Here is a 12,862-nt window from a genome sequence, read left to right as displayed (position 1 = left end):
ATGGTGACTGTGCAGGGAGGAAGCGGGGAGAGCATCTTATCTGCGCGCACACTGGAGGTCACAATGACTCGCCAGCGTCTGCGCAAAAGATCCCTGAGCGCAGTGCCCTTTGAAGGGAGGAAAAGGTACGTATTGTGGAGGGAGTGCAGAGCGCAGGCGCGGAATTCCAGCGCCATAACTAACGTGCATGGGAGGGGGGTAGTACTGTAATGAAGACAGGAGGCAAGGCTTTTCATCCAGGCACTGCACATCCTGGAGCCTAGGAGAAATCATTAGCATAAAAGCAGAATATAATATTTTTCAACAACATGAGGCATACAGTTAGGACTAGTGTAACAATCCTATTACCTGTATGCCCATATTAATAAGTCATATACGTCCTGGGGGCAGACAGATTCCCTTTAACTAGTTTTCTGCTGAATCCTGATTTCGTAGCTATTTAAAACACTTTATATCTGTAGCGTATGCAGATACTTCAACGCTTGTAAACTGAAAATGTGCTCATCACTGTCAAGAAGAAGTGAAGCTGATGCTTGAAAATGAACAGAAAAGGGCACAGACCACCCTGCAGGAACTGCCTGCATTCCTTTCTCACTGCGACATAATGCTGACACGGCAGTGCTTCACACTGGCATCTGAAAAGCTGGATATCCTCCAGATTAAGTCTTCCATTTTCTGCCAGACTAAGACCAAAAGCCAGGAACAGAAATGCCCCTGAATGTTATGCAGCAACGTCACAAAAAGCAATATTCATCTGACTATGCTCTTACGTGGCTTGTCAATAGAGTACAGAATCAAGTCCTCCCACAGCTCTGCATCATCCTGCTCCTTTGCAAACTCAATGGCTTTGTCTACGTCCTTAAGTTCCTCCATGATCATCTGCAGCGCTCTTCGACTGTTACCCATCCTACCTGTGAAACACAAACAATGCAGCATTTTGCTTTATTAATTTAGACCTCAGTAGTTGGAATAGTAGGAGTAAAAGGCAATTGTAATAGTATGTAAGGTCTAGGTTCAATTTTAAGAAGTAATGCATAACTATCAATTGGAAAAACTTTTTATATATTATAAGGGCTGCTTAGTGCAGCTGATCAGTGGTGGTCCGGGTCCTGAGACAGATCACACAGAACTGTCATATTAAGTCTATAGGTCCATGCACAAAATGACAAATCATGATCCAGAACCACTTGAACCTCGATTGTATCAAGCATATCCTACATGTCAGATACAACTTAGCACTTTGATTTATTGTGATTTGTCCACTATTTCTGGCCTATTACATATCTACTATTAGTTGCTTAGGGTATATTAATCTACTTTTTTTGTACCTTACTAGTTGTACAACACACATTGCCACCATTATAATAATTTTGGATATATTCACTGGTCTCGATTTGTTAGGCAACTTCAGGGTTGTCATTACTGGGTAACTTTACAGTTTTTACTATGTCCCTTTCCTCTATTGGCCCCAATTGCTGGGGATATTGCTTAATAAGTCATAGGAGTGTTTACTTGGACACAAACTATTTGTTGTCCTTTGGATACATGTCTGTTTTTAACTCTTTAATTCTTACATTTTCCATATTGGATGTGCACCGCTCTGCTTTTATATATGGTGTGTGCTTGCTTTTTTGTACTTTAGTTTCACATACCACGCTCTTTGGGAGTAGTTTATTAATGCATAAACCGCCTATTGAGACCATACACTGATCTTTGCGTCACGCTCATATAACAGCCGTGCACTTCAGAGTGATATTTTGGCTTACCAGTGGGGGTCTCAGGACTCAGACCCACACCTATCAGCAGCACTATGCACTCCCTATAACATAGAAAATGTTTTTTTCAAAATGATTACCGAATTACCTTTTAACACATTAAAAGTGCTTTGTATGATATACGAACATGTAAATTCTCCTTCCTATTTAATACTGTATACGAGTGTGTACATTCTATCTTCTTTTACTTAATAAACGAATTAAAAAAAAAGATAAAATCACTTTCAATGTGTATAATCCCTTTATTTTATTACTTTTTATATTTCCAGGTTAAAACCACGTTTTTAGGCTACAATTTTGGAGATTTTTAAATAAATGTGCATATTCTGTAGACATAAGTGGTATGTATAAAATCTGCAAATATTATTTATGAAAAAACAAAATTTTGGATGAAAAACTGCATACAGGACTGAATGGTCATTTGTCATTATGCCATGCATCAGCACTCAGACTATTATATTAGTATGCGGATGTAATTTGACTTTTTGTGTGTTTCAGAATTTGGACTTTGACAAGTGTAAAATTGCCCCGAGTACCAGAAATTCAAAATGTCTAGAAACCCCGGCAGGAAAACAGTCAAGGAGTCTTGAAATGTAACTATCATTCCAAAAACACTTGTCATGTTCTCATTGGTCGGGGCACTGATTGCTAAAAAGAAGGCCTAGAAGTGTTCAGTCAATCCCTGCTCTCCTCCAACATTAAAGAATAGTCAAGAATCAGGAGAGCAGCGCTCGGCCAAACACTTCAGCTTTGTCTTTATAGCAACTGATGAGGGTCTCCACTTCCAGATCCCTGCCAATCAAAATTTCAGACACGTCTCTATAATATTTACGTTTTTCTTTTTGGAATTGACAGATGCATTAAAAAGTGGAAGAAAAAAAAAAGTGAGTGGTGGCTCAGAAATTCACTGGATAACAGAAAGCTCAACGGCCAATAAGTAACTGCACAATGCTAGGATTGTCTATAATAGTGAACACTATGGGATTGAGTCATTACATATCTACAAAAATAAGATTTCTTTATATCTTGAAAAATATATCAAGCTTTCAGTTTTGCTGCTTTATATCTATAAGTTCGAACACAATACAGTGAATACTTACTTAGCAAATATACGGTCTCTTCCACAAAATTTCTCTGGTGACAGATCTCAAGGGCCTGTGCAGGAGAAGGCAAAAGCAAACAGTCTAATTAAATGGAAAACAACCTAAAATGAAGTTACGTTCCAGTATGTCAAATATAAATCTCCAAGCCCTAATTGCCTTCACCTCTAATTTTTGATATTAGAAAGGCAAAACTTACAAAAGTCAGGTATGGTCCAGAATCAGTGGCACATGAGATTATGGATCTCCAAATGTGTGTGACTGAACCTACAGAGTAGCCTAAGGAGTAGTTAGAATGGCATCCCGTGGAGATATGTCATTGATGAAGGCCCACAGCACTTTAGTCAAAAGACCAAACACTTAGTACAGTAATGTAAAAAATATACACATTTATGAATATGATGTAGGGTAATAAAAAAGAGTAAAAAACACAAAAGTCCAGTTACACACGACAATCTGATACTGATGGCGCGCTCAGAAACATTGACATCGCTATCTTAAACTCTAAATATGCTGAACAATGAAAATGGTTTAATATATTTATCTGAAATGACACTGATTGGCTACGACAACTACTTCAATTTCAATTTCCAAAAGGCTTTTAGGCTTGTTTCCAAGTAGCCAATTTTGTAATTTGTTTTATGCACTTAATCAGAGAAAAAGCTACCGATACACTACAGCCAAGGACCTTCATTTAGACTGTGTTAAGTCTCAAGATCAAATACAATAGTTGCTTTATTTCTTTAGATCAGAGCTTACTGGAAGACACGACTACGTTTATATCAAATAGAACAAGCTCAAATATACAAAAAAATGTATAATAATCACAACTAAAAAAAACTCAATGATAATCATAACTATGTAATAAAAACGACTAATTCAATATAAGCTATGATGGAGTAGCAGATATTATGCATCATGAATATAGGCTTAAAATAGCTCAGACCATTGCCTCCTAAAGTAGAAACAGTAGTTAAAATTCCTAAACAAGAAGATAAGATCATTACAATGAAAAACTTTGACTTGTTTTCTGGGGTGCGCATCTTCTAAATATCACTGATCCATACACATAAGCTTCTTCAGAAATGCAGACAAACCTATATGAAGTTCAGTTGGTGACCCCCTAGAGACAATGCCACATTCCTGCAGGATAGACGATTGGCAACACTAAATGTATTTTGGCCCTGCCAATAAAGCCTGTTTGAGCTCTCTGTGCCAGTCACATAGGTAAATTAATTTTGTCAGTACTTAGCAGACATTTGAAAGAACTTTAAAACTTTCTTTATGCGAAAGGGGAAAGTCCATTAAGGCTATGATGACACAGGTTCTAATGAGGATTGCCCTAGAAAGGCAGCACAAGTGGTACCATTACTGCACCAAAGCACTTTGGAGAAATATATTACATAGTAATAAAAAAAGGCCGAGCCCCATACTGAAATCCCTCACTAGTAAGTCAGAAATGCAGCTTTTACTTTTAGTTGTATTAAAATTACTGTGGGGTATTACTAAATATTGTCCCTAATCTGTTCAATCGCATATTGTACGGTATACACCTATGTTGGTATGGGTGACACCAGGGGAGTCACCAACTTTCTAACAAAATAGGACAATCACATTATAGCTCAAGTCTTCCCCTTCACCCCTTGGAGGGACCATTACTGCACTGAACAATCAATTTGAGCCATGGTCCTCAGAAATAACAAATTATCATGTAGTCCCACCAAGAGCCATATTGGGGTGCTTGGTTGGTGCCTTTGGTGACATATTTAAAGACTAATTTTCATTCTGTAGCGTCATCTCATTCTATCTGCAGAACTTATTTTTCAGCAGGACAACAACCCAAAACACCCCTCTCCAGGCTACCTGATAAAAAAGGAGAGTGACATAATACGGTAAACTGAGCATTAGCTGATGTGGCCTCCACAGTCTCATTAGATGATGTGGCCTCCACAGTCTCAGATGATGTGGCCTCCACAGTCTCAGATGATGTGGCCTCCACAGTCTCCTGACCTTAACCCAATGCAAAATGAATTGGACAGTCAAAGAAAAGCAGCCTACATGTGCTCAGCTTACAGGAGAACTCCATCAAGGCCATTGAAACGAACATCCGATGGCAACGGTTGGTTGAGAGAATGCCAAGAGTATGCCGTGCTTGTATCAAGACGAAGGGGTTACTTTGAAGAATCGAAAATATGAGATCCTTTTGAAGGTCACCTTTTTTATTCACTGTAAACTTCCTCCCAATCCTCGTCCTGAGCATGAGGAATAAGACCCCCCACTTACTCCTGACCACTACCAAGGCAGAGCCGGTTCCCACAGACAGCATATAAGTGTATAAAGCAGAAATGAGACCCCAGGGCCTCTGCGACTTAAGGATTCCTATTAAAGGAAAAGATGAGATAGTTTGGATCCCACCCACAGAGTGTAAACATGTGACTGAAAAGCTGATCTACGCTGAAAGTAGGGAAAAAATTGGGATCTCAGGATATTGTTTTTAGATTGAATTTGTTCGAAGAACATTAGGACACCATTTACATATAAATCTCTGACTGAGGAAACACCATGCGCAATCCATAAGTCAGTGGATGGGTGGTTCAGGAGCACCAGGAAATAAGCCTTATTCCATAATGGCATGTCAGTTACAATGTCCCAAAAGTGGACCACCTTTTTAATCTGTCTCCAAACTGACCTCGCTAAATGGAATAAAGGTAATAATTGGGGGATGCCAGGTTTATTAATTTCCAAAAAAAACAGCGGGCAGACAATTCTCGCAGTGTGGGCCAGGTGACTTTCGGATTTGGGCAATAGGCTATCAGGCATCCATTTACTGAAGGCCTTTACCTGCCCAGCAAGATAATATAAATAGAAATCCGGCCGCCCCGCCCATCTGTTTAGGTCTCTGCAAAGTAGATATTTTAAGCTTTGGTCTGGTTTTCCCCCATAAAAAAGATGTAGTTAAAGAATTTAAATTTGCAAAAAAGGATTTAGGGCCCCGTCACACAGAGCGACGCACCAGCGATCCCGACAACGATATGACCTTGTCAGGATAGCTGGTGTGTCGCTACATGATCGCTGGTGAGCTGCCAAATAGGCAGATCTCACCAGTGATGAGGACCGGCGACGACGCAGGTATAAAGCTGCGTAAATACTCGGGTCTATACAAGCTTAATTACCTGCTGTGTACCTTAGATACCAACGCGCTGGTGCAGGGAGCTGGTAACCAAGGTAAACAGCGGGCTTCTAAGCGCCGCGCGGAGCTTAGAAACCCGCTGTTTACCTTGGTTACCAGCTCCCTGCACCAGCGCTGGTCTCCCGCCTGCCACATGCAGCGATGCGTGCTGGCCATCGGGAGACCCAACGATCAAAAAAATGTCCAGGGCTTTCCAGAACGATCAGCGATACCCGGCGAGGGGGCTGGTCGCTGATACCTGTCACACACAGCGATATCGCTGCTGAGATCGCTGTTGCGTCACAAAACTTGTGACTCAGCAGCGATCTCGCTAGCGATCTCGCTGTGTGTGACAGGGGCTTTAGGGATCAGCACCGCACAGTGTTGGAGGGAATAGCTAAGCTTAGGAAGCAAAGTCATCTTAATGAGGTTTATATGACCAGCGACAGATAGCGGGAGTTTACTCCAGGATGCAAATTTAATCCTATTTAGATCCAATAGTGGAAGGACATTAAATTGTAGGTCAAGTTCACTATTTTTTGGAATATTAATTCCTAGATATTTAAAATGTGACACTATAGGCAATGACGATAAAGTATCAAGGTGAGCTCTCAGGTTATGAGAAAGGGGTAACAAGGCAGACTTGTCCCAGTTAATGTATAGACCCGAGTATTTACTGAATTTATCAATGGTATCGATTACATATGGCAGAGTCTCCTCCGTGTTATCCATGAATATCACCATGACATTGGCATATAGGCCGATAGTATCTCGACAATCTGGAATGTTTGTACCCTTAATATTCGGAGAGGATCTTACGTGTATTGCCAACGCCTCGATCACAAGGGCAAAGAGGGCCGGGGAGAGGGGGCAACCCTGCCGTCTCCCTCTAGATAGGGAAAGTGGTTCCGATATGGAGTTGTTTATAATTTTACGGGCCTTAGATTTTGCGTAAATTGCGCCTATCCATTTTTGAAATCCATCTCCGAAACCATACTTCTGCAAACAGGCGAATAGGAAAGGCCATTCAAGGGAGTCAAAGGCCTTAGCAGCTTCTAACGATGCCAAAGCCCAAGAATTGTCCGACACCAAAGAACTATACTGAACCACAGACTGGACCCGCCTAATATTAATGGAGGCGCTTTTGCCTGGCATGAAACCAGTTTGGTCAGGATGTATTAGATCCAATATAACCGAGTGCAATCTAGTGGCTAGAACCTTAGTGAAAATGTTATAATCTACATTTACCAGTGATATGGGGCGGTATGATCCACAGTCAAGGGGGTCCTTCCCTTGTTTTTTTTAAGTACAATACTATTTGCTTCGTAAAAGGAACCTGGCATACACCCCTTCTCCAAATCCTCTGAAACACCTCTCAGAGAAGTAGCGCCAATACGTCTCTATACTTTTTATATATTTCAATTGGGAACCCATCCGGTCCAGGAGCCTTCCCAGAGGCCATATCCATCATAGCACCTTCTATTGCTTCTATAGTAAAATCAGCGTCCAGAAGGGCTCGCTGAGTAGAGTCCAAAGAGGGGAATTTTATGTCTGACAGATAGTCCAGACATTCTGGAACATAAAAACCACTCCTAGAAGTATATAATGTGTTATAGTAGTCAAAAAAGCAATGAAGTATATCTTCAGTTGAGGTTGCTATTAAATTATCTGGTTTCCGAATTTGGAGTATAGTGTTAGAAGTGTTGTGCTGACGTACCAAGAAGGCCAAAAATTTAACTGCCTGATTTCCCAACTCAAAGTAGGACTGACGGGTACAAAATAATTTACGTTTCGATTTGGTATCCATATATTGGGAATATAACCTATGGGAAGTCAACCATGTGATTCTATTCACGGTAGTCTGACTAGATATATAAGCCGTTTCTGAGTCTCTCAGCTGTTGTTCTACTTCATTATCCTCCTCCGAAGTCACCCTTTTAATATATAGGAGATTGTAGATGACAGGCATCCTCTCAAGTACACCTTAAGAGCATCCCAAAACAGATTGATATCTCAGGGTTCAGGATGTGATAAGACAAAACTATTTAGTTGATTCACAGTTCTATCATTAGATCCTATTAGCTTTAGCCAGAATGGGTTTAGCTTCCAGAATATAATGTGGTTCAACTGGCCAAAACTCAGTTTAAGTATAATCAGACTGTGATCCGAGATCCCCTTATTGCCGTGTTTTATGTCACCAACCCACATCGCTAGACTGCTGAAGACAAATATGTAATCTATGCGAGATAGTGTGCGTTTACTAGACGAGTGACAAGTGTATTCCTGTGTTGTGGTGTGATGCATCCTCCACAGATCAAGCCAACCATTACCTTCCACGAACAGTTCAAATTGAGATGAAGATGAAGACAAAGAGGGGGCTCCCCCAGAAATCCCACCATCTAATTCAATTCTGTAAAGGCCATTGTCCATAACCAGATTGAAGTCTCCCATACATGTAACGTGTGCATCTGGGTAGTTTAGAGCAAAACTCAATGCCATTTGAAGAATTGACACATTAGCTGAGGGAGGATTATAAATACACAGTATCACATACAGTGGGGAAAAAAAGTATTTAGTCAGTCAGCAATAGTGCAAGTTCCACCACTTAAAAAGATGAGAGGCGTCTGTAATTTACATCATAGGTAGACCTCAACTATGGGAGACAAACTGAGAAAAAAAAATCCAGAAAATCACATTGTCTGTTTTTTTTTCATTTTATTTGCATATTATGGTGGAAAATAAGTATTTGGTCAGAAACAAAATTTCATCTCAATACTTTGTGATATATCCTTTGTTGGCAATGACAGAGGTCAAACGTTTTCTGTAAGTCTTCACAAGGTTGCCACACACTGTTGTTGGTATGTTGGCCCATTCCTCCATGCAGATCTCCTCTAGAACAGTGATGTTTTTGGCTTTTCGCTTGGCAACACGGACTTTCAACTCCCTCCAAAGGTTTTCTATAGGGTTGAGATCTGGAGACTGGCTAGGCCACTCCAGGACCTTGAAATGCTTCTTACGAAGCCACTCCTTCGTTGCCCTGGCGGTGTGCTTTGGATCATTGTCATGTTGAAAGACCCAGCCACGTTTCATCTTCAATGCCCTTGCTGATGGAAGGAGGTTTGCACTCAAAATCTCACGATACATGGCCCCATTCATTCTTTCATGTACCCGGATCAGTCGTCCTGGCCCCTTTGCAGAGAAACAGCCCCAAAGCATGATGTTTCCACCACCATGCTTTACAGTAGGTATGGTGTTTGATGGATGCAACTCAGTATTCTTTTTTCTCCAAACACAACAAGTTGTGTTTCTACCAAACAGTTCCAGTTTGGTTTCATCAGACCATAGGACATTCTCCCAAAACTCCTCTGGATCATCCAAATGCTCTCTAGCAAACTTCAGACGGGCCCGGACATGCACAGGCTTAAGCAGTGGGACACGTCTGGCACTGCAGGATCTGAGTCCATGGTGGCGTAGTATGTTACTTATGGTAGGCCTTGTTACATTGGTCCCAGCTCTCTGCAGTTCATTCACTAGGTCCCCCCGCGTGGTTCTGGGATTTTTGCTCACCGCTCTTGTGATCATTCTGACCCCACGGGGTGGGATTTTGCGTGGAGCACCAGATCGAGGGAGATTATCAGTGGTCTTGTATGTCTTCCATTTTCTAATTATTGCTCCCACAGTTGATTTCTTCACTCCAAGCTGGTTGGCTATTGCAGATTCAGTCTTCCCAGCCTGGTGCAGGGCTACAATTTTGTTTCTGGTGTCCTTTGACAGCTCTTTGGTCTTCACCATAGTGGAGTTTGGAGTCAGACTGTTTGAGGGTGTGCACAGGTGTCTTTTTATACTGATAACAAGTTTAAACAGGTGCCATTACTACAGGTAATGAGTGGAGGAAAGAGGAGACTCTTAAAGAAGAAGTTACAGGTCTGTGAGAGCCAGAAATCTTGATTGCTTGTTTCTGACCAAATACTTATTTTCCACCATAATATGCAAATAAAATGAAAAAAAAACAGACAATGTGATTTTCTGGATTTTTTTTCTCAGTTTGTCTCCCATAGTTGAGGTCTACCTATGATGTAAATTACAGACGCCTCTCAACTTTTTAAGTGGTGGAACTTGCACTATTGCTGACTGACTAAATACTTTTTTTCCCCACTGTATCCGCTAGAGTTTATCAGTGCATATACGAATATAAAACAACCTTCAGGGTCTCTCCGAGCCTCTCTGACCCTCCCACCTGATGTCTCTATGAATCAGTAATGAAAACTTTAGTTCCCCTTCCAAATTCCTGAATTTTTTTCACTATCTGCATTCTCATACTGACCTGGTGAATCATATTGCCAGATCAGTTTTACCATATATTGAACGTGGTAAACATAAATCTTTGTGAAGTTGCACATTTTTTTTGCAATTTCACTACACTTCGTTTTCCATTACACTATGTTGGCAAAGTGAACGGTCCCACAAAAAACAAACCCTCATATGGCTATAGAAAAAAAAGGTATGGCTCTGGGAAGAAAGGTTAGGAAAATAAAAAAAAAAATTTAACAATCAGAAAATTAGACCTGAAAAAAACAATATTATCTGTACTAAGGGCCCAGTACATCTGAAAATGGAAAGACTGGTATATTGTAACACACCTGAATTTTTACACTTAGAAATTATGACCATGACTGAATTTGAGAGAGAAATCTACACTGAAAACCTGTGAATCCTAGCACAATTCTGGGAGTATGACTAGCCTGAGCAGATGACATTATGCCACCCGCAGAACAGCTGTGCTTACCTTTTCTAATGGACAATGAGTGCTGTCTCGAAGGAAAGGCAGAAGATTTGGTCGATCGTATTCGGCATACAAGCTGATTTGTTTTTCATGGTACTTTTGACCTTTATGATGATCTCTCTTGAAAAGCTTGTGAAGATACTAAACCGAAAAGAAAATACAACAAAAACTTTCCTAAATATTTTGTATCATACTGTACAAATAAAGCATTTTATTTAGAACTTTGTCATCAAAAACCTTGATCTCTTTATACACCACTAAAGTCAATGTATTAAAAAAGCCTATGCATCAAATAATGTTTCAGATTTTTTTTTAAGGTTGAAGGCAGACAGACATTAGTCGATCGAATTCGGTCTGTAATCTAACCTGTTGTTCCAGAAGAAGGCAAAAACCCCATGAGGCAGATGCAATATTGCCCCATGTTAGGAAAAAACTTCCTTCCTGACTCCACATGCACCGATCAGACTATTTCCATGGATCGTCTTATCACAGATTCTAGTACCCATGATCTGTATCATCACATTTTTTAAGAAAAACCCTCCAGGCTCATCTTGAACTTTTGTAGTGAATCCACCATTACAACATCATGCAGAAGTGAGTTCCATAACCTCACTGCTCTTACAGCAAAGAATCGCCATCTTTGATAATGGTGAAACCTTCTTTCTTTTTTTTTTTTCTTAAAAATCAGATCATTTTTATTAAACAGTTTTAACTTACAAAATTGAGACAAGGCACACACAGTTTTAACATACAGATTTGAGACATACCTCTTATACACAACCCAACCCCCCCACTCATTATCAAATTTTAACTAATGTAACCGTGGGTCCCTTAGAATGTGACCTATAAATGTATAGTAGAAAAAAAACACAAAACAATTCTTAAGGGGGACAATATGAAACAAGATAAGACTTGTACAGCATAGAACTATTAACAGTCAGGCGCATAGTACAAAATGAGCAATAAGACATATTCATGAAACCTATTCATAAAGCAAGAGATCATATGGAACCAAGAGGGAGTAAGGGGAACCATAATTAACGAAGCATAGGGAACAGATTCTCCAGCAGCAAAATTTGGGATGGCAAACCCGGGGTGTTAAGCCAGGGGCTCCAGATTTTATCAAATTTTCCGATAGCTTTTCTTTTAATATACACACCTTTTTCCAGTCTTATAGAACTATTGACTCTGTTAATAAACTCCTCCACCGTCGGGGGTGCAGACTGCTTCCAGTGCAAGGCAATAGTTTTCCCTGCTATATATAAAATTCTAGCCATACCGATCGCCAGCGGGTCTTCCACAGGAATATTCGGTATAATACCCAGCACACAGACCTTTGGATCAGGGAGCAATCTTGTACCATAAACTCTTGCCAAAAACCTTCTTTCTTCTAAACGTAGAGAATGCCCCTTTGCAAAGATAATAACCAATTGACTTATATGGGAGATCGAACCAATTACTGGCCAACCCCTTTATTAAATGAAGGCTCCTACACTAGCAGCGTTCTAGCAATGGTGACCGGAATAATATTCAGAATTGAGAGTCCTCAGTGCTTGATACCTTTTAATGCCTAACTGAAAAGATGGTAACACATTGCAAGCTTTCGAGACTACTCAGGTCTCTTCTTCAGGCTGGACTAATACAAAATCTGAAGAGTCACATATTTATGCACAATACAACACAGAAAAAATGCAATGGATAAGACAAGTGACGTGAAGCAGAACTATCAATATGGGAGAGGGAGAAACATAAATATTGGACCAGTACATAGATAAGGACTCCGAATGTTTTATAGTCCTCTGATTGGGGTCTCCTAATGTGTTGTGATGCCCCCACCAGGTCTTGAAAGCAAATTCCTTAATTGATGTAAAAAGACATAAATCCATGCGACACATTCATTTCAGCACTGAGAGTGTCAAAGGTCGTCATCAATTTATACTCCCAAACACGTCTCTCTCTCTGAGATGTGAAGTTACCTTTCAATACCAGTAATTTCATATCCATGTTGCTGTGATCAGGGATATAAAAATGTTTT

At 40.3% G+C, this 12,862-nt stretch overlaps 1 protein-coding gene across 2 annotated transcripts in view; it reads right to left on the bottom strand.

Annotated features, from left to right (window-relative positions):
- VPS41 (VPS41 subunit of HOPS complex) overlaps positions 1-12,862 on the bottom strand; it is a 397,695-nt gene that overhangs the window by 56,963 nt on the left and 327,870 nt on the right. For both annotated transcript variants that reach the window (XM_073549967.1, XM_073549966.1), the window contains 3 exons: positions 10,831-10,968; positions 2,876-2,930; positions 771-911 (listed from right to left, as the gene is read on the bottom strand). In XM_073549967.1, coding sequence (XP_073406068.1) covers positions 771-911; positions 2,876-2,930; positions 10,831-10,968 — 334 coding nt within the window. The remainder of the gene's footprint in view (positions 1-770; positions 912-2,875; positions 2,931-10,830; positions 10,969-12,862) is intronic.

Source organism: Dendrobates tinctorius, unplaced genomic scaffold (assembly GCF_039654945.1).
Source record: "Dendrobates tinctorius isolate UK_male_01 unplaced genomic scaffold, ASM3965494v1 ptg000162l, whole genome shotgun sequence".
In the NCBI taxonomy this organism is placed as follows: domain Eukaryota; kingdom Metazoa; phylum Chordata; class Amphibia; order Anura; family Dendrobatidae; genus Dendrobates; species Dendrobates tinctorius.
The sequence above is the reverse complement of the archived record's forward strand: the minus strand, read 5'-3'. Positions and strand labels throughout refer to the sequence as shown.